This window comes from Dromiciops gliroides, chromosome 6 (assembly GCF_019393635.1).
Source record: "Dromiciops gliroides isolate mDroGli1 chromosome 6, mDroGli1.pri, whole genome shotgun sequence".
Taxonomy (NCBI): Eukaryota; Metazoa; Chordata; class Mammalia; order Microbiotheria; family Microbiotheriidae; genus Dromiciops; species Dromiciops gliroides.
In genome coordinates this window covers 215,755,521-215,779,158 of record NC_057866.1, presented here as the reverse complement: position 1 = coordinate 215,779,158, position 23,638 = coordinate 215,755,521, and the positions used below count along the sequence as shown (strand labels likewise).

General features: G+C 36.4%; 1 protein-coding gene across 3 annotated transcripts in view; it reads left to right on the top strand.

Annotated features, from left to right (window-relative positions):
- The window catches only part of LOC122731518 (bifunctional heparan sulfate N-deacetylase/N-sulfotransferase 3), a 230,118-nt gene that overhangs the window by 146,298 nt on the left and 60,182 nt on the right, over positions 1–23,638 (top strand). For all 3 annotated transcript variants that reach the window (XM_043971676.1, XM_043971674.1, XM_043971675.1), the window contains exon 6: positions 4,902–5,030. In XM_043971676.1, coding sequence (XP_043827611.1) covers positions 4,902–5,030 — 129 coding nt within the window. The remainder of the gene's footprint in view (positions 1–4,901; positions 5,031–23,638) is intronic.

Below are 23,638 nucleotides of genomic sequence, written 5' to 3'. Positions count from 1 at the left end.
AAATTAGTCTATAATTTTCTTTCTGTTTTGCCTCTTCCTGGTTTGGGTGCCAGCATTATATTTATGTGATAAAAGAAATTTGGTATGACTCCACCTATTTTTCCAAGTAGTTTATATAGTATTGGGATTAATTGTTCTTTAGATATTTGATTGAATTTGCTTATAAAACCATCTGGTCCTGGGAGCTCAGAATGAATACTTGCCCAGGGGTCTGATAGTTTGCAGGAGGGTGGGGCCTCAGAGGTGGATTGCCCCAGGATTGGAACCCTGCTGCATGCCCCCTGTTGTGATGCTGGCTACTGATACCCTCAGACCTTGCTGCACTCCCACCCCAATGAGACAGACCTTTCTTTCTTAGCTAGTAAGCTTCTTCCCAGGTGCTAGATCAATCCTGAGGTGGTTTTCTAGTTGTTTGAAGGGGAATTTGGGAGGACTTCCAAAGGTTCCTTCCTCATTCTGCCATGTTGGCACTGGAAATTCTCTAGCAGTCTTGCAAAGCCTACGGAGCCCATCTTAGAATAATGTTCTGGGGGAAGCTAGGTGGCACAGTGGATAGAGCACTGGCCGTGGATTCAGAAGGACCTGAGTTCAAATCCAGCCTCAGACACTTAACAATTACTAGCTGTGTGATCCTGGGCAAGTCACTTAACCCCAATTGCCTCACAAAAAAAGAATAATGTTCTTAAATGCATCAAATATATTGAAATGCAATTATCAAAATACATTTTTTTTAAAAGTTCATAGCCTCCAATTTAAGAACTCCTGCTCTAATGCTCTAAGTTTCAAAGAAGATGCTAAACTGTTTCAGTAGAAGGAATTCCCTCACCACAAGTTTTTTATGCCAGTTAAAACACCAGTCCATTCTATATCCTATAGTTACCAAGTAATGCTTGAAATGCTGGACTGAGAGTCTGAATGATCTGGATTTGAAATTCATTGGGGGGGGGCAGCTAGGTGGCACAGCAGGTAAAACACAGGCCCTGGATTCAGGAGGACCTGAGTTCAAATCCAACCTTGACACTTACTAGCTGTATGAACCTGGGCAAGTCACTTAACCTTCATTGCCCTGAAAAAAAAAATATATATATATATATATATACACACACATTAGGGATATTTAACTAGCTATATGACCACAGATAAGTCACTGCCTCTCTGAGCTTCAGTTTCTTTGTCTAGAGAACTGAAATAATACTTAGAGTGTTAGAGTACTTCATAAGGTTGCAGTAAGGTTAAAATGAGATGATCTCTGTAAATCATTTGCCCATTCTTAAAGCACTATATGACTACTGATTTTTTTTCTTTTTGCAGTGTAATCAACTCAGGGTTTCTAAGCATTGTAATTTCACCCTCATGATCTCTTTTTACTTGTCTAAGACATGATTGAATCCCTTCACATGCATACCCATTTCGTATAAACATACATCTTCAAGAGACAATAGAAAATGCCACCTTTTGGAATTGAGAGACTTTGCAACAGCTCACATGTTAAGAAATTCAGATAACTTCACACATTTTATCATTTGATCCTCCCAAAGTCCTGTCATTTAGGTGATCTTATTATCTCCATTTTATATATGGCAGGCTCAGAGACATCAAGGGGCTTCCTGTTAGAGGCAGGCCTGAATAGCATCTATTAGTTCATGTTCCATGTTGGGATAAAATGAGGCACCTATAGGGTCACTGAATTGTTAAGTAAAGAAGGTTGACTAAGCTTTAACATAGCAAGAATACAACAATATTTAGCTTCTATAGAAATAACCCACCCACTCCCATCTCCTCATCAAAGAGGTCTTATCAGCAAGGTGGGATGTGATGCCTCAAGTGGTTTGTAGATAACCACTAGTTTGGAGGAACCCAGACCTCATGAGAGGTGCAAGACACTGGGCCTCTAGGTGACCTGAAAGACTAGTCCACACATCTGAAGGCTACCAGAGAGCTTTATGAATGTAGGCTAAGCTTGAGTCTTGCCTGATCTCTAATGAATCAAGTCCCAGTTTTGTGTTCTTTTCCTAATCCATGGTAAGTTGTGGGGGAAACCTCATAAATATTTATTCTATCATGCTTCCCAAAGGAGAAATACCTAGGGAGTATCCAAGGTAGGATCCATCTCTATTTTGGATATGAATATAATAATTTTCAAAGGGTCCTTTGAATTCAGTTTTAGTCATTAATTCCTATCAATTATTCCTTCATAATATTCATTGCTTCTACTCTTCCTTTTTATTACCATTTAACACTACTTTGTTTGAGCTTGCATGATTTCATGATTAGGTTATTTCAACAGGCTCCTAACTAATCTTCCTACCCAATTCTCTTTCTTCAGCATCAGATTAATTTTTCTCTAATGTGGTTTTCATGTATCATGTCACTTTATAGTTCAAAAACCATAAATAACTCATTAACTATAATAATGGAGTTTAAGCTTTAATCTTGCATTCAAATACTTCTACAATCCAATCAAAACCTAAAACTTATTCTCTTCACACTCCTATCCCCCACCTGAAGTTTTCTAACCCAATATTTCTATTTATTTAAATATTAACCATATTTGAAATCCCATCATAAATATTCCCTCTTGTGCAATGCCTTCCTTAACTCTGCCATAGCCCACTATGTTCTTTTCCTCCTCAAATTTCCCATACTGTAAGTCCTCCTTATTTGATATTCAATACCATGTTGCCCTTTCACTATATCTTGTCCTAGACTTTGAGTTTCCTAAGGAAAGACATTGTGCTTCATACTCTTCACCTCCTACTAAAGATAGAGCAGAACTATGCATAAGTATCTGTAAAAATGAATTAATGAATGCAAAGTGAGATCAAACCTTCTGGGTCAATAATTTTAGTAAATGACATTTCCAAGTATGGTAAAGTCTATTCTGAGTGAATAAATTAAATCATAATAGAAATAACATTTTCATTTTGTTTTGCTTTCAGAGTTGATTGTATTTCGGTGTGTGTGTGTGTGTGTGTGTGTGTGTGTGTGTGAGAGAGAGAGAGAGAGAGAGAGAGAGAGAGAGAGAGAGATTGAGAGAGAGATGCAACCTGGTACAGCATGCAAAGAGCTGGCTTTAGAGTCCGGAATGCCTGGGTTCAAGGCCTGTATCTGGCATATGCTACCCTTTGCAAGCTGCTTGGCGTCTTCGTGCCTCCAGGCAGCTCCCTAATTCTAGAGATTAGAGATATAGCATTTATAAATTATGAATCATTCTCCAGTGGGCCTTAGCTCAGAGAATTCCACATTGGCATGTTCCTCATACCAGTGAAATCACAAGTCCAAATCAAGAAGAAAGTAATACTCATTTCTATTCTAATGTTCTAAGACATAGACTTCACTAGGACTAGTGCATTGAATAAAATTTTCATTTGATAGTAAAATAGAGGTGCTTCTAAGTCCTTCTTCTCATTACCTTGTCTTTTGCCTCTACTACTAGCATATGCAGGTTTCATTAAATGAGCATCTCAAAGTAACGTATTCAAAGTGAATTTGCAGTGAGGTGCTCAGGAAAACTGTTGATGCCTGGAAGAAATTTTAGTACAAACCAGATAAGAGTTGTAAAGATAACAGCATATTTATTAGTAGGTATTCTCCAAAAAAAAGTAAATATCTAGAATAAAGCCTAATGATTCAGAAAATCTCCAAATAATTCTTTTCCAAAATTTTGACAAGAAGCACCAATATTTTGAAAGTATGTATTGAACCAAGTTTACCATAAACTTTGAAGAATGGGACAGCAGGGTTGAATATAAATTCACTAAGAACAATCAATAAAAGATTTTCCTTCCTTAGAAATTGGAAGACAGGCTGTTCCCCAAAGCAAATGCATTAATTTCCTGCCACTTCAAGCTCACAATGATGAACATGGGCCATAAGCAAGTCATTCTATAAGATTTAGCTGAGGAATGTTCCTACTTACACAACTTCACTCCTTGCCTTCTGATAAAATTGTCGTGATATTTCACAGGGAAAACCATAAGAATTTGAAAAATGTGCTTACCATGCAGGTGTTACAATGGTAACAAATAATGGCATTTATGTTACTCAGTGATGAAAAGGTTACCTTTTTACCATTATGTGGTGCATATATGTTATGGAATTTAAAAAAAATGACTAGCAAAAAACATAAATTCTTTGGCAACTACCAGACTTAAGAACTGAGACTATATCAATATTTTCTTTGTGATCCAAAGGCATAATTGAATTAAAGACTATATCAATATTTTCTTTGTGATCCAAAGGCATAATTGAATTAAAGATATCATTTTCCCCCTCAAAAGCACCTTTAGTTTGTACATTAATTTCATCCTTTTATGTAGGTAGATAATTTGAAAGAAAATAAAGTGTTTTCCACTACTTGTAAATAGGTTAGTCGGGGCAGCAAGGTGGTTCACTGGATAAAGCCCTGGCCCTGGATTCAGGAGGACCTGAATTCAAATCTAGCCTCAGATACTTGACATTTACTAGCTGTGTGACCCTGGGCAAGTCACTTAACCCTCATTGCTCCACCAAAAAAAAAAAATAAAAAATTAATAGGTCAATTCCGATATAAAAAAATTCATTTTATTTCATTGTTTACACTTTTGGAAGCTGTGAAATATATTTCCCTGAAATGTAAGCCACAGATATGTAATTTAAAGGGCCCACATGGATGAAAATAATTCTATATCTACCTTATTTTTAAAGCATTTCTTCAAATTTCCTTTCTTTAATCTTGAATAAATATCCCATATATTTTTATGTCATCCTTTCTTTCTCAGAGCATGAGTAATCTTCCAATTTGTATTTGGCCTTGTGAAATGGTGTTGTATCATATATAATAGATGATGAAGGAAGTGTCAAAGCTTCCACAAATCACAACAAAAAGTAACTTTTTTCTGACTTGTTCATTTTTTAATCAGGTTCTTCCACGACAAACTTGTGGTCTTTTTACACATACAATTTTCTACAAAGAATATCCTGGAGGTCCAAAAGAACTGGACAAGAGTATCCAGGGAGGAGAGCTTTTCTTTACCCTTATCCTCAACCCAGTAAGTATTTCAAGTTATTCTCAAGCTGACTACATAGTGGGATGGAAATATAGTTTGAAAAAAGGCAGGCAGGTCTCTTATCATCAGTAAAACCATTTTGAGATGCTTAGCTCTCCAGATTCTACCAGAAATGAAAAGAGCAACAGGAAATGATGAGTCGATAACCAGAAATAGCACTCAGCTGTGGCTTCAGAACTGTAGAACTAAACTCCTACCCCTTTTTATGTCTTAGAAAGTTGAAGTAGGTGACAGAGGAACTCAAAGATACTTCCTGCCACTGAGGTCAATCAGTGGGTAGATGAACAGAGGGAATAGAAACCAGAGGGGAAGTGCACACCACCCCCAGTTCCAATGTTAGATGGTCAACCTTTCCCACCTCCCTTTGGAATAGTATAAATGGACAGAGTCATGTCCTACAATATGTAGGATTTTAGAACTCTTTTTCCTTTGTCATATTTCCCATGTAAAAAAGTTATGTGATAACGATGATTTGCTTTCATGTAATTTACACTACTTTGCCAAGTCAAGAAGTCAACAAGCATTTATTAAATAGGTACAATGTGCCAGCCACTCAGAATAAAAAAAATATTTTCAAAAACAAAACAAAAAAAAATAAAAAACACTTCACATTCTAATGGGGAGATACATGCAAACAACCATATATATAGGATATAAATAGCATATATGCAGGATAAATTGAAGATAATGAGCAGAAAGGAGGGCCTAGCATTCAGTTTCTTGGAGAATATCAAACTTTAGCTGAGACTTGAAGAAAACCAGGTAATCCAGAAAATGGAGATGAAGAGAGAGAATTCTAGACTTTAATAATTAAACACATAAATTTGCTATCCAAAATTTTAGCCCTAGACAGAGAAATTTTTAATAGCTAAAGTTCCTGTCCTACTGGGAGCTAACAATTTCAGCTGCAGAAAACACAAGATACAAATGAATGCACTGGAAATATATTGGGGAGAGGGGAGAGTAATGGAATAAAATTCATTGATTTTAATCATAAAATTGAACAGTCTACTATCTTCATTATGCCAAAGTTTGACATATCTTCTAGGGATACAAAGACAAAAATCAAATAAGCCCTTTACTCAAGGAGTCTAAAATTCTTTTGAAGGAAACAACATTTATAATTACTGCTTATAAAATATATGCAAGGTATTTTTGGATGGGAGAAACTAGCAACTAGGGAGATTGGGCAAGGTATCATATCAAAAGTGGCACTTGAGCTGTTTTGAAGGAGATGCAGAATTCTGCAAGGCAAAATCAGAAGAACAGATTCCAGCCCTTTGGGACAATAAGTACAACAGTGTAGAGGTGGAATATGGAAGGTCATGTGGGAGAAAGTTTGGTTGGAATATAGAATTTGTGAAAGGAAATTTGGAACAAGGCTATGAATAGCTTTAAATAAATGTCAATCAGAATAGTTTGTGTTTAATTACAGGGGAAACAGGGAGCCTCTGCGATTTCATGAGTATGGAAGTGACATGGGCAGACTTTTTTTTTGGCTTGTCATTTTAGCTGGTACTTAAAAGCAGGGAGTCTAGTTTGATATCAGTTATTGCTGTAGTTTGTTCAAAGGGGCCCGAACACTTGAAGCCATGGAAGGAGGAGGGAAACACAGATGTAAGAGATTGGGTGGCAGTAGAAATGATAAACCTCAGCAACTGAGTGTATATGTGGGGTGAGGAAGAGTGGAAAATGACTGAGGTTGTAAATCTGAGTGACTAGAAAAATGGTGGTACCCTTTTAAGAAATTACAGGGGAAAATCCTTTGATATTATATTATGTATATAATATAGAGCTGTTATTATTATTTCATAAAATTAAAGGATAAGTCTTGTTGATGGGAGACTCCAAGAAGAACAACCAAAGGTTGGGAGAGCCTCAGCTTCACACTGATGATGTCAATTTCCCAATTAAGACAGCTGCATAAAAATGGACACAGTTCCCAGTTTTAGTCAGCAGGTAGAGCTAATTCTAGATCTCTCTGTTCATTAAGATTTAGTCACAACCTGTTGATATTCCAGTGAATCATGAATTCATAGAGCTTGAAGGAACCTTGGAAGTCATTTAGTTTAGGAATTCTTAACCTGGGGTTTGTTCTATGCATAGATTTCAGAGGGTCCATCAACTTCGATAGAAAAAAATACATTTTTTTTCTTTGTTAACTTTTGGCCTCCTTTTAGTCCTATGCACTTTGTATGTGAAAAAAAATGTTCTGAGGAAAGGTCCACAGGCAGCACTAGACTGCCAAAGGGGTCCATGATAGAAGAAAGGTTTAGATCCAACCCCCATTATGTTACATAAGACAACTCATAGGCACAGTGTGATTTCCTGAATTGTCCAAGATCTTCCAACTGGTTCCACCTCCTAGGCAGTTTCCACACATATTGCATGAAGTGACTGGGGTTATTGCTGACCAAAGCTACCATTCATGCTAACACTTTCTTTAAAATGTTACTATTGTTGTTTTTATTGTCATTATCTTCAGCAGCATAATTCTAATACCTTAGCTTTAGACAGTACTTTGTAATTTATAGATTTATAGAATTTATATAATATGTGCTTTCACATACAGTATTTCATCCTCACAATAACCCTGTAAGGTTGACATAACAATGTAGATTTTGTTATTCTCATTTTACATATAAGGAAAATTGGCGTCAGTCATGTGAAAGGTTCTCTCTAAGGTCTTGGAGTAACAAAACCAAGAGCAGACAAAGGCCTTCTAGCATCTAGTCTTCTTTCTACTGTGTCAGGCTTCCTCTATATGATATAGTGTCTTCCTGCATTTTTGAGAAGTGACTATCCCTTTCCCACAGAGATTCTATTATAAGGAGGGTTCAAGATACCTTGTTGTTTAGCAGTCCCCAGACTCTAGTTCATAGCCCCCATAAGTGTGTTTGCTTTTAATACTCACCCAGCTAACACAGTTAGCTTAAAGCAAATCCATTTACTGACACGGCATAGAATACAGTACTTACAAAATGTCCTGTTCCCACTGTAAACCTGGAGTGGGCTCTTCCACAAAAACACATATAGAGTGAGAATACAGATAGAATATAATAATAGAATGGCATACACTTAGAGAATATACATTTCCAAGACAACTCATACCTCTAGCACAACAAGGTCCCAGGAGTACAGAATATCTGCTGGGCATGTTATTCTGGACCTTCTTGTCTCCCCAATTCAACTTGGTCTTACATCTAGCCTCTTTTTTGAATGCCAGGGATCCTTTCTAGACTTATTCTTTAGAAATAGGTTGATGGAGAGTTTTATAAAGGCCATCATGCATGTAGCTGCTTTTTCAGCCAGCCAGTAGCTAAGCACTCTAAAATTCCTGCTCATTGGCAGATAAACTTCATTACCTCCTAAAGAACTGATGGAGTATAAACACATCCTCACTCTTCTTTTTGCCACTGTATATGTCCACTCCGATTTTTGTATCATTTATAAGTTGACAAGATGTGAGCCACTGATCAAAGTCATTGTTTACATTCTCTAAGTGTATACAATTTAGTTATTTTAATTTGTACTTCTCTTATTTTTAGTGATTTGGAACAGTTTTCCATTTGGTTGTTGATAGTTTGCACAAAATGCATTGATTTTCTAACCTACAACCGGAGTGTTTGGCATTTCTGTTTTTACTGTTTTGATGAAATAATCTATAGGGAGTTTACATTGGTACAACTAGCTCCTTTGTGATTCAAGACCTGCAGCTTTCAGACTAATTTTCAGATAGCACAACCACCACTTGTCTCAGAGGAAGATGGTAGATATTGTCAGATTCCATGAGTTAGGCTGCTTGGGGAAGGTTGGTATTAAGATGGAAGATTGTTCAGGTGCTATGGGAAGCACTGTTCATGGCATGTTCTAATTTAAGATGAAAATAATAGGACTTTGGTGCAATGGGGCTAATATCTATAATGTGAAAGCATAATTAACTCATGCATTAATTAGGATTCTGTTTGAAATCATTATGGAGGACAACTATTTGATAATTTAATTAATGTTCTTAGCCTTGATTATCAGTGTTATTATGCAAAAATATTGAATAAGGCGGTAGTTTCCTGCTGGATGGATGCAAATCCTATATAATTTTCAACATACACAGTCCTTTCCCTCAATGAGCCATTAGACCTAGGGAAATCCATATGTGTAAATATTAACTGAAGGAGAAAATTGAGGCGAAAACTAGAGGCTATCAGATAAGGAGTCGTAGAAAAAGTGAAACCTGAGGAAGTAAAGATTCTAAAAGCTAGAGGTAAGGATAGAATGCATTCCAGGAACAGGAGAGTGTGAATGTACCAAACCAGGAGATAAAATAATAATAATAACTAGAATTTATATAATGCTTTAAGACTTTAAAGTTTTCAAAGATTTAAAAAATGTATCTCACTTTACTCCCACAACCCTAGAAAATATGTGGTATTTTTATTTCCATTTTATAGCTAGCAAACTGAAGAGGACAACAGTTAAGTGATTCATTCAGGGTCATACTGCCAAAAAGTGGCTGAGGAATAATTTTAACTTAGGCATTTTAATTTCAAATCCAGTACTCTAAAGTTCCACTTATCTTAGAGAATGTCAAGTTCAAGGAGAAGCTAATAGTCCAGTTTATTTGAAATGGAGAGTTTGTGAAGTGGCATATAATGAAATAACACTGTAAAAATGGGTTGAAGACAGATTGTGGAGGACCATTAATTCCAGGAACAGGGATCTGTATTTTATTCTAAGTCAATGAGAAGCCATTGTTAGTAGGAAAGTGACATGATTGGATCTATTTCTTATGAAGATGGCTTTGTCCATTGTGGGTAGGAGTGGGGAGCCTAGGGAAGTGAGACATATTTTAATGGTTATATTTTTCCTCTCCCTGGAATGAGTGTAGCATTCTTTCTTTTTGTTTTACTTGATAGTATTTTTTTCCAATTACATGTAAAGATAGTTTTGAACATTAATTCTTTTTGAATGATTTTGAGTTCCAAATTTTTCTCCCTCACTACCTCTCCACCTACTTCCCAAGACAGCAAGCAATATAATATAGGTTACGGGCAGCTAGGTGGCACAGTGGATAAAGCACTGGCCCTGGATTCAGGAGTACCTGAGTTCAAATCCAGCCTCGGACACTTGACACTTACTAGTTGTGTGACCCTGGGCAAGTCACTTAACTCTCATTGCCCAGCAAAAAAAAAATATGATATAGGTTACACATGTACAGTCATGTTTAAAACAATTCCACATTAGTCATGTTGTAAAAGAAGTATCAGAACAAAGGAGGGAAACCACGAGGAGAGAAAAATAAAAATAAAATAAAAATAGTATGCTTCAGTCTGCATTCAGACTTCATAGTTATTTCTCTGGATGTGGATAGCATTTTCCCTCATGATTCTCTTGAAATTGTCTTTGATTAGTGTATTGCTGAGAAGAACTAAGTCTATCCTAGTTAATCATCACACAATGTTGCTGTTGCTGTGTGCAACTTTCTCATGGTTCTGGTCACTGCATTCAGCATCAGTTCATGTAACTCTTTCCAGGTTTTTCTGAAATTAGCTCATTGTTTCCTACAGCACAACAATACTCCATCACATTCATATACCACAACTTGTTCAGCCATTCCCCAAATAATGGGCATTCCCTCAATTTCTTTTCTTTTTTTTTTTTTTTGTAAGGCAATTGGGGTTAAGTGACTTGCCCAGGGTCACACAGCTAGTAAGTGTGTTAAGTGTCTGAGGCCAGATTTGAACTCAGGTACTCCTGAATCCAGGGCCGGTGCTTTATCCACTGCGCCACCTAGCTGCCCCTCAATTTCTAATTCTTTACCACTATAAAAAGAGCTGCTATAAATATTTTTGTATATCGGTCCTTTTCCCTTTTTTAATGATCTCTTTGGTATACAGACCTAGGTATTGCAGAATCAAAGGGTACGCAGAGTCTAGCCTTAATAGTCAAGAATTGAATTTTATACTTCTTTTGTGGCTCCCAATAGCATATAACATAGGGCTCAGCGTACCTATGTTTACTGGAGAGTTAATTGCTTAATTGACATGTTATATCTCAGAATTAAAGGAAGAAGAACTACAAATCATTAATGTAGAATTCCAACGAACACTAGCATTCTAGAAACCGAAAAGACTTGATTTCAATTAGAAAGCTATCCTGAGAACCAAGGCATTGCCAAGTATTGCCATTTCCTAAGGTAAATAACACGAGTCTGGTATTTGCTGTTAAGTTCACTAAATTGTTGAGATCTTCTTTTTTTAATCTTCTTCCTACCACTTTCTAAATTCATCCCATCACCTCTATCAAAGTCTCTAGGTGTATTACTCAAAAACGTCCTACTTTTCAATATGTTTCATTTTTTCTTACTCTCTGTCCTCTTTAGGTAGGTTCATTTCTCTCTCATGTCTTTTCTCATAGAGAATCAGATGAGAACAGTAAACTAAGATCCAGGAAATTAGGATCCTAGTTATACCTCACCTACATAACTTTAAATAAATCTTTGAACTTTCTTAAGTATCCACTGTCCTATAAAGTGTGGGAGTTTGGTTCATAGCATAGGCTTTGTGCCTAGAAGAAAATGGAAAGGTTGTCCAATCCTTGCAATTTTACAGAGAAGAAGTCTCTTTTTGATACTGGAGAGGTTAAGGAAGTTTTAAGTAGCAGAAGTGGTTTCCATTGCAGTCTTTTGATTCCTAAAAGTCAGTGCTCTTCTTGCTCTACCCAGTAATCTCTAGGTCCTTTTCAGTTCCAAAATTCCATAGTGTTTATGATATGTTCTCCACAAGCAGATCCTTCTTTTCTCCAAATTGTGGCTCCCTTTCTAGACAACAAGAGATTCCTCAGCAAATTTCTATCTGAATCAGTGGTATAAAGAAGTATACCTATCCTCAAATCCCATATCTCTTAGAACTAAATGTCAGTTTACTCAATTTCTTACTCAAGAACAGCACAGGAAAGGGATAATAAAAAGGGCAAATAATTTAAACTAGAAAAAAATTCATTCACCAAATACAACTAAATAGGTAGTACCACTTTTCTATCCATGTTCAACCTACAAAGAAATTGCCCTGTGATAAAATAGGTAACTAAAATTTATTTTTTTTCCTGAAGCATATTTGTATGAAAAGAATCTTAATGGTTATTCCTAATGAAAAATTCAAACTCTCCTTTTTTCTTTATTTCTCTTGGGGCACATGCTGAAAATGGATGCTCCCTTGGTGAAATGCTTCTAAAACATAGGGATCAGTCATCTTAGATGTTTGGCTCAATTCATTTCTTTTACTGCCTTGTAAAATTTGTTTATGCTCGGGTATATCTGATGACATGTGATATTGAAAAGAAATGTATTGCTGGATATATTATTTAAGTAGGATGTAATTTGTCACATATTTGGGAAATTTTTACTGAATTGTTTGAGATGTTGGTATCAAATTATTAATAGGAGGCACATACACAGCTCTCCTTCCACTGGTTTCTTCAAAAGTGCTTAGCACAATGTTGGTGCATAGTAGGCACTTAATAAACTTGTTCACTGGCTCACTTCAAACATGACCAATAAAGTCCTCATAGGTTCCTGGCGAATTACTACAAACTCTTAGATTTGATAAGGCTGCCTCACATTCTTTTTCTTTTTTCCATTCCTCTTCTATTTCTTTCACATTATTTGTGTCTTAATTTCTCTTTCAGTTATAGTATAGTGGGAAAGCAGTTAACCTCGCTGGGTTTCAGTTTCTTCATTAGAAAAATAAGAAAGTTGCTCTAGAAAAACTCTGAGGTCAAATCCAGCTCCAAATATATGTCTGTTTAACTGTCTGTCTGTCTTACAGATTTCAAATCCAAAAGGAGTATATACATGCAATCATCAAAGATTTACTAAAATTAAAAATCACTACTTCCTCAAATTTGTACTGGTGTAATGCTCTTCTTTTCCTTAATTGTTAACATTTAAAAGATTTTACCATGATATTATTATTATTATTACATTACTATTATTATTACTCAGTGGAGAAAATAGCCATACCACATAAATGATAGATGTATCAAAGTATCCTATATGCTACACCTAGTAATTATTCTTCTTCTGGAGGGAAAAACAATCTATGACTTCATCTTCAGTTGGGAAGCACATGACTCAACTAGTAGCAATTAATTCAACACTTAACAGAGTCATTGTGGATGGTTGCCAGGGAATGAATGTGAAAATGCAGAAGTTCTGCATAATTTATAAATTGCATCAGGAAATATTGCTATAGAAAATAGAGTATACATTGTAAGTGATTCTCTAAAAGCACGATTCTATGATTTAAGTAACTGATGTTCACAAACCACCACACTCAAGAGCAATCCTCATTTGGGGCTTTCATTTCTTTTTGTAGGTTACTTCTTACTCCTTCCTCTACTTGCCCCTCTGCCCCCCTTCCCCCCCTCCCCACCCCAGCCATTAGTGACCTCAACAATCTCAAACAATACTTAATTTTTTTTCAATTGCCAATTCTGAAACGTTAAGATGAGTCTTGTAACGGCCATGAGTTGGGAGTTAGTAAATTAACACTGAGCATAGTTTCAAGATACCTGGATTCTAATCGCAGCCCTACCAATGATTGATGGCTAACATTTATATAGCACTTACTGTGTGCCAGGCATTGTGCTAAGAGCTTTATGATTATTACCTCCTTTGTTACTCACAACAACCCTAGAAAGCAGATGCTATTATTGTCTACGTTTTACATATGAGGAAACTAATGCAAATAGATAAATGACTTGCTAAGAGTCATGCAGCTAGTAAATAACTGAAGGCAGATTTTTGACCTCCTGACTCCAGACCTCATGCTCAACCTCTCATAAGTAATAATCATTATGAGCTTCAGTTTCCTCATTTTTAAAAGTAAAATGGTACAACTCTATGATCTTTAAGGTCTCTTCCCAGTTTTGAAACTTTATGATGATGATGATTATATTATTATATATTATTATATATGATAATTAATACTTCATTTATAAGGTGAAATTACTGTTTGGTGAATACCCACTAGGGATTTGGGAACCTTTCAAAGTTTTCTAGGTCCCAATCTTCCCACCACACTCATCCTGAAATCTCCTCCCCCAGAATGATTAATAGAACCACATTAAAATTAGGATTTTTATGAATATACTCAGACTAAGACAGTACCTTGGTCAAATCACATCCCTTGAAAACTTAATTGTAAATAAAAAGCTAATTTTAGTGTGAATGCTAAAACTACCCCCAAATACTGATATTATACAAATAAATTTTCATGATCAAGTGATACGGTTATTGGGTATATATTACAGTAAGGTAAAAGAAAGAGAATAATATATTAGCAGTTTTTTATAGAAGCAAAGAACTGAAAGCAAAGTAGATGCTAATTATGTACTATATAGACATAATGGAAAATTTTTATACAATGAGGAAAATTTGAAGCATTTAGATTAACTTGAGAAAAATTTTTATGTCCCATTGAAGAGCAATAAGAGAACTAGTTGAGCTATTGCCATAAGAAGAACACTAATACAAAGCAAAACAATACTGAAAGACTTTAGAATCAATGAAGACTGACCTACCTTTTTTGTTGGAGGAGTGGTGGACTTGAGGTGTAGAATGAAGCATAGTTTGCCTGTTGTTTTTGTTTTGTTTTGTTTTGTTTTGTTTTTCTTTCTTTTTTTTACTTTTCCTGGTTGTTTTGGTTTTTTGGGGGTTTTTTTTTTTTGCTTTTTTTGTTTATTTATTTATTTACTTTTCCTGTTTTTTTTTAACTTAATGTGGTTTATTTTCCCCAAATTACATGTTAAAACAATTTTTTAACATTTAAAAAATGTTTTGATGAGGTACACATTTTTTTGTTATGGACAATGTGTTGATTGTCTTGCCTACTTCTACTTATTTTTTATGCGAGGGTTTGTGTAAGGGGGAGGGAGACATTGAGAAATAACAATGATATATTTTTTAAAAGACAGTTCCATGTTACTTAGAGCTATCTATCCTATTTCACTGGTCCCATCTGAATCTTTCCTTTCTCAGAGTATTTCTGATGGGGTAGGAAATCTCTTGGTAACAGAATTTTAAAAACTAGTAATAAGGGGCCTTTATTTTCCCCCTCTACTTTCCTTTAATCTCAGGTCCATAATGTTTTTGTAGCATGGATCCTTATGGAAGACTGATGAAGACTGTGGACCCCTTCTCAGAATAGTGTCTTTTTTTTTTTTTGAGTGAGGCAATTGGGGTTAAGTGACTTGCCCAGGGTCACACAGCTAGTAAGTGTTAAGTGTTTGAGGCCGGATTTGAACTCAGGTACTCCTGAATCCAGGGCCGGTGCTCTATACACTGCATCACCTAGCTGCCCCAGAATAGTGTCTTAAATGCATAAAATAAAATAAATAGGATTATAACTGAAACTAATTATATTGAATTATATTTATCAAAATATTAAAAAAAGCAAACAAACATTCCCTGAGCCCAGGTTAAAAAGCCATGCTCTAACAGTATTTTATCTGATAACTAATCCCCAGTGAGTCATCCCCATGATAAACATTCAGGTGAGTGTAAGCGTGTTTTGAGTTTCATTTGAAGCAGCATTGGCCAGCACCAGGCTCCAAATAGTTTTTCCAGTCAGGTGCACCCTCCTGTCTGGTGAACCCTGCTGCTTTTCCTTCTTCGCTATGTTTGCCTGAATCGCACTTCCATGGCAGGATGCCTGTGCATACTGTATAATGGTTTTAACAAGATTTTATTTTTGACAGATGTAATGCTCTTGATTTCTTGCCTGGCTGCCTTTGGTAATGCTGTTCAGGGTTCGGTGGGAGAACCTAAATGAATTCCTGCTTCGGTCGCCTTGAGCCTTAGAACTTAGGTGTCTCCACAATAAAAAACAATATCCTGAAACCACAGGCCCTGAGAAGGTGCTATTGCCTTGTTTCATTATCTAAGGAAGAGCTACCCTGTGTGAGCCACAGTTATCTAGATGGAAGATTTCCCAGAGAAAAGAGTCAGTGAACTGGATACCTCTGGTGGTGGAGCACATTATAGCTGTGAGTCATTTCCTCTCCTGCTAGGCTTGGATGCACTTTCCCCTGCAACTTTTTAATTTTTATTTTAGTGCTTTTCTCCTTGATAGTTCTTCCTTTTTCTATGGGGAACTGATTTTGCCAGAAGGAGTGCTACCTTATTTAGAGGGAGATGTTAAAAAGAGAAAAACATGACACTGAGGCAGCAGTGATAGGCTGGCTACAGCACTGAACTGGGAGTCAGGGAGACTAAATAGCTGTGTGACCTCCAGGTCTTTCAATCTTTCACCCTCATTTTCTTCCAGTGCAAAGTGGAGATAATAATAGCCTTTGCCTCAGATGGTTGCTGTGACGATCAAATGAAATAACATGTGTACAGTGTTCTGCAAGCCTTAAACATGATACATAAAGGTTGTTAGGGTTTTATTGTATTTAGGTTCCTGTAATGAGGTAGTTAGGTAGCATGGTGAACAGAGTGCTGGACCTGAAATCAGGAAGACTTGAGTTCAAGTCCTGATCCATATATTTATTGTCTGACTGGCACATCACAATGTTTCTGTGCCTCACTTTCCTTATCTGTACAATGAAGGGGCTGGTCTTGATAATCTCAAAGCTCCTTTTCAGCTCGAAATCTATGATGCTATGAGAGTATGTTATACCTTCTTTCCAAACCATAGTCTGCTGGAGTTGTATTTATAGGTAAATATCACCTACAAGAGGTTCATGGTCAAGTCACGGGTCATAAAGCTAAGCTAAGATATGGGATCTTGGATTCTATATTTATATCTGGACTCTACTGATTTTGTTCTATACCCCCAAGCATAATAGCTGGCCTTAGAGTCAGGAAGACTTGGTTTCAACTCTTGCCCCTAACACACTGGGAATGTGACTCTGGGCCAGTCGCTGAATTTCTTAGTGCCCCCAGGCAATTGTCTAGGACTATAGTTATATAAAAGGTACCAACCCGAATTGATAGGAGTTCCTCACTGTGAACTTCTTACACTAATGGCATTATACACATACACACACACACACACCTCCAATCATATGTGTCCTCATTTGAAAATGTTACCCATTAGAATTAGTAAGCTTTGAAAAAAATACAATAATAGTTATTATGATGATTCAGTTATCCTGAATAATATTTTATAAGAACTGTATCAATAGATTATATGGATTTAAAAAAAAAACACCTATTGATAGGCTATGCAGATGATTACTATGAGGTCAATTAGCATAGTGAGAAGGCATCTAGAAACTGACATATAGACTCTCCCATTTTCCACAAACATAGAGAAGGAAAGACTGAGGTATTATCCTGCATTAATGGGATCTATTATGAACATTGTTGTTATAATTCAGAATAACCAACCCTAAGCAGATTCAATGGTAACTCAGTGATACTGAGATGATAATTTTCAAATACTTTACAATGTTTCTGTTAGAATAGTATTTTCATATTGGATATTTAATTCAGTATAACTAAAACTTAATAACCATCCAAATTAATATTAATTACTTGGGTAATATTAATAATGTCTATTACAAAGTTAGCATGTCATTAAGCCAAGTGTTTAATGAATATTTCATTATTACTGTTGATAAAAAATATCATAGTATCTAAGAGCTACAGGGAACCTTAGAGATCACGAAGGAAAATTTCATTTTGCAGATGAGGAAATTGAGATTCATAGAGGCACATTGAGGTTATAATATATAGCCATGTCTTAACTTTATACAATATCTTCCTAAAAGAAGATACAATCATATATAATTCTATGATTATAAATATAATTATCATACTTAATCTGTCAATATCCTTAAAAAACAGACTAAATAATTAGCCATCTTCTAATATGTATTTCCAGTGTCATTCTCTTTTCTTTAGAAAAAAATGCTTTACTTTGCTGAGCTTGCCTACATATGAATTTAGAAATAGTTTTTATGTAAAGGACTGTCTTGAAAATCTTTACAATCCAAATCTAGGGATCCCCAGTCACTGCCATCCTTTTTTTCTTATGTGCTTTGATCATAGTAAGTAGTTAATAAATGCTTCATTTATTCATTCATTCATGTATACATTCATGTATTCATGTATTCATTCATTCATTCAACATTCTTCCTCCACCTCCTTTCAGCATCACACCACATCATGGGGTCTGACAGCCAAAAGTAGATAAAAAGACAGTGGATTCAGCTTCCAAGAAATCTTTCAGTACATAAAGCAGCAGTTAACTTAAGATTTATAAACTTTAAAAAAAGTTTAATAAATATTAAATTAAAGACCTTTGAGGAAAATAGTTATCATGAAGTTCATCTACTAAAGAAGATAGGCTTATTCATATGTTCCAGGGTCCTGGTAGACTACCTACTTGATAAACCCAAAACCCCCAGAAATGCCCACCTCCTTTCCTGCCTGCTGCACATTTGAACATGGAACTGGCTTTGTCTGTGAATCACTCTAGCTTGAGTCAGTATGAGGACTCACACATTGACCCAAGCATCTGACCCAACATCCCACAACCATCCCTTTCCCCATCCTCAGTTGGTTCTACTTGACCCAGCCCAGATAGGAATCCTATAAAGCCTCACACTGCCTTGCTTGGGATGGAACCATTCTCCACCAGTGACCTGGGCAGACTCGACCCAATGATTCCTCAGATCATCCCAGGGACATATTTCCCCAAATAAAGTTTGCTTGCATTTTGGTTCTGCTCTCAGACTCTTTCTTGATTCTGATACAACACTCTTTAAAGACCTAGAGGCAGCTGGGTATGGAATAGGTAGCACAGAGTAATGAGCCTGGGGTCAGATAGATCTGAATTCAAATCTAGCCTCAGATACTTACTAGTTCTGTAAACCTGGGGAGATAACTGTCTGCCTCTGCTTTCATCAACTGTAAAATGGGGCCCAAGGTTATTGTGATGATCAGATGAGATAATAGTTGCCAAGTGCTTACCCCAGTGCCTGTCATATAGTAAGTGTTTAAAAAATGCTTCCTTCCTTGCTTCCTTCCTTCCTTCCTTCTCCTTGCCAAGCCAGCTGAGTTGAGTAGTTAAGTATTATTATCTCATTTGATCAGGAAACTGAGATTAAGTGACTTGTCTAGGGTCACACAGCTACTAAATGCCTAAAATTGGATTCAAACTCAGATCTTCCTTGGATCTAATCCCTGTGTTCTATCTGCTGAGACATCTCGCTGCCCTCTGGAGGGTGGGGGTGGGGAAAGCTAAACGAAGTGCATCCCTAACATTCCTGCTTGTATTGGTTTCTCCTTGTATTGTTCCTTGGAATCCTAAACCAAAAAATTTGCTCCGACACAAGAGAACTCATCCTCTCAGAATCAATTTATGCTCACTTCATAAGCCTTATAATGGCTTTCAGTATCTAATTTCCTAAACCCCAGCTAATTAGAAGCAAGAAATTATAGGGTCAAAGAGGAATGGCTATCTTTTATACACAGTGATAAGAAGTGATAACAGGCAATATGATGTCAAAGGAGGAAAATGAACAGTCATGAGAATTTTTAAAGCACTATAGTCTAGGACTCTTTGGTATAGGGGTCAACCTGTTTCTGTGTCTCAATAACCCTTGAGGATATTACTTTATGCCAGGGTCAGTGAAATGAATGCTAGTCTTAATTATTTCCTTGAGTCATCAAGACAAAATCCTTTCATTTATGTTAGATATTGTTTAAGGAAGCAGATAAATATTTAATATATTATATGTTAAATATAATAGGTAAATATTTATATATAATTATTAAAATGTTTTATAGAAATATATTAAATATTTCTAAAAGGAACTGTGTATTTTCTTTTAGAAATATTTTCATCCATAATTGTAAAAGTAGGATTTTGTTTCTTAAACTATCAAAACCTCTGATATTTAGAAGATCATAATACCTAAAATTTGCCTAAACAGTTGGAATTCTACTGTATTTGCCTCTAGCTTATCTTAGGTCTATCATACATGACTAGAAAATGAAAGGTTCATACTATCCCTGTAAATTCTATCTCTATCTGAAGGCAACATCAACCTGATACCACTGGGAAAAGCAATTTTGATAATACTAGCCCTCATCCTATTTATATGTGTAACTAAAATCTGAAAAAAGAAGTTTGTGTGGGGAGAGGTAGTAGAAGTAGTGTGGTCATGAAAAAAGCAGATTTTTTACCTCCTGCTATCAAATTCGAAAAGTATTTTAAAATCAATTTGAAAACATTTGAGAGTTGAGTTTTTTGGGGGGAGAGAGGACAGAAATAGGTTCAGAGAGGACCATTAAAAGTGCAGAAAGACATAAAGTTCTCTGAAACTCAATTCGACAGGCATCAAGTACTTGGTGCATACAAGTCATTTGGCTGCACCCTGGAAACACACACACACACACACACACACACACACACACACACACACACAACCAAACAAAAAAACAGCAAGCTATAATTAGACAGTGCCTATCTTCAAGAAGCTTGCATTCTAATGACAGATTATGAGAGCTACACGGATTAGTCAATACAAAGCAATTTGAAGAGGGAAAGGACATTGACCACATGGGGGATAACAGAAGGTTTCACTATGGAAACAGCATCTGGGTTGTCTTAAAGGACAGTAAAAATTCTCATTGGCAGAGTTAAAATTAATTCACGACATGGGGGCAGTGGTTTGATATCAACTTAAGGGAATAGTCAGTGGCCCAATGTATCTGGGTTGTATGGGCATGAAGGAGGAGTAATGTGAAATAAGGCTATAAATTGTAACCTAGAGGCAGATTGCAGAAGCCTTAATTTCCAGGATGAGGACATTGGATTTTATCTTAGAAGCAGTGGGGAGCCACAGAAGGTTTTTGAGTAGCAGCCAGAATTGTGCATTAGGAAGTTTTAGGTGGCCATCTGAAGGATAACCCGAGGAACGGATATGCTAGAAGCAGAAAGACCAAACTCTAGGCTTTTAGGATGGTCTAGATAGGTGAGGAAAGCCTGAATGAGGGCAGTGGCTGTGGCATTACTGGGCACAGTAGGTAGTGTTGGGCCTAGTGTCAGGAAGACCTGAGCTTGAATCCTACCTTAAACACTTATTTACTCTGGACCCTGGGCAGATCACCAAACCTCTGTCTGCCTTAGTTTCCTCAACTAAATGGGGGTGATAATAGTACTTATCTCCCAGCCTGTGTTGTAAAGCTCAAATGAGATATTTATTTGAGTATACAGTGCCTTGTACATAGTGTGTACTAAATACATACTTGTTTCCTTCCTAACTTTTTATGGGAGGAGAAAGGCCAGATATAAGAGATGTTATGATAGTAAAACAGATAATATTGGTAAATAATGGATGTACATATTCATGTGTTCATTCACAAAACCAATACTCAATATCTAATATGTATAGTCAAGGTGAAACAATGGATAGATCGATCCATTGGAGTCAGGAAGATCTGAGTTCAAATTCTGCTTCAAACATTTATTAACTGCATAGTCCTGGACAATTCACTTTACCTTTTGACCTCAGTTTATTCAGTTGTAAAGTAAGAATACATATAATAGTGCCTACTTCCTAGGATTGTTTCAAGGATCGAATGAGATTTTGTATGTATGTATGCTTGCATGCACAAATATGTATATATACTACCTATGTGTATATACATATATGCGTGTATACACATATATTTGTATATGTAAATGTGTGTATATCTCCCTTTGAAACCTTAACGGCTGTAGAGATGCTATGTGTTATTATTAAGATTCCTCATCCTGTCTCTACTAAGGCAAAGAAAATGGAACTGGATTCTCCTAGTGGATTTCTTTAATTAAATACCAATTGTAAGCATCCATCCAGTCCTCTGGAAATACTGTTAATTCTTTAAAGAGAATCTGTCTCATTATGAGTTTAGTAAATGAAGTATTCTACTTTATAAAGACAATAGGTCAGGGGGGAGGCTGGGTGATGCAGTGGATAGGGCACTGGCCCTGGATTCAGGAGTGCCTGAGTTCAGATCCAGCCTCAGACACTTGGCACTTACTAGCTGTGTGACCCTGGACAAGTCACTTAACCCCCATTGCCTCATCTCCCCCCCCCCAAAAAAAAGACTATGGGTCAGGACTTAGAATCAGATTAGGTTCTGTGGTCAATAAATATTTGCTGTGTGGCCCTGGACAAATTATTTAACCTCTTAGTACTCATAGGCAATTCTCCAAGACTCCAAATTGTAAATAGTTGCACATTTCTATTGATAGAAGCAGATTATTCACCAAGGGTTCCCTCCATTGATGGCTTTATAGCTCAAGAATGAACTAAATAAATAGTAACATTCTCAATATAGAGCCCAAAGGAACCACAGAGGCTCTCTAGTCCTTTCATTTTATAGATTAGGAACTGAGACTCGGGGACATGATGTAAATTATCTAAGGTTGCACAGAGAATAAATGTTTTCATTGGAATCTGAATACAGATCCTCTCCTTTGAGAGCCAAATCCCATTCCATTCTACAAATTCTTCACTAAAATGGATAACTACCTGTTAGTTCATATTACTTATAGTGAACCCGGGTAGCCAACTTAAGTATAGAGTGAAGGAATTGATTAGCTCTGGTTTTCCTTCTTTTTGCAGTTGAAGCAGGGGCTTTGTATTATTTAAATCTAATTCTCCTCAGATAACTTTAGGCTATCTTCTGTGTTGTCCCCATGTAATGGGAACTCTTAGCCAAGCAAGGTTTCATTTACTGGAGCGGACTGGGATCTATTAAATTGAAATGTATGGAGGCAGGCTCTAAGGGCTCTGTTGTCATGTGGGAAACAGAAGCTGATATGAGAAATCATCTCAGCTCTAGTTTTCCAGAGCATTGTTGGTGGAAGGAAGAAAACCGGCTTTGCAAAAAAGAAAAAAAAATAATTCTGTCTAGGTAAGCCTGCATTGTTATACTATTTACAAAGATGGAAAGGACCTAGTGAACTGAATACACTAAGTCATGTACTGTTTAGGTGACCTCTGTATCACAGAGTGTACATTCTTAACTCTGGACTACTGGCTTATCTGTGATCTAACCAGGGATGTAAAATGATCTGAGTGGCTGTCCCCAGTGTATTCATAAAGTATTTATGAAGCATTTATGTTTGCTTGTGAAAGAAGACAGAACATTGTGACAGTATGCTCCTTGCTCAAGAAAGAGAAATGTAAACATTTCCCTCCGAAGTGAGTTTTGTATATAAATGACATCATCATTATTTCCTATTCAGAACATCTTATAAGAATTCACATGATGTGTGGTTCACCCTTTCTACTCTAATTTTTCACCTCTCCTAAACATTGTAGCCATAACAAAATTATCTGTATAGTCACTCACCTTGGTGTACCATGTCCTTGAGTGAATCTTCAGTAACCCTTTAAAAATCATTCTCTATTAGTCGATCTTGGCCTGGTCCATTTATCTCCTCCCCCATTGTCACTGATAATATTGTTATTTCTCCTGTTCTCAACCAGCTTGCTTTCCGACATGCCATCATTTCCTTCCCCACTCTTCTGCGGCCCTCATAAGATTAACAGCTCAAATCATTGACCTGAACCTTGAACATTCA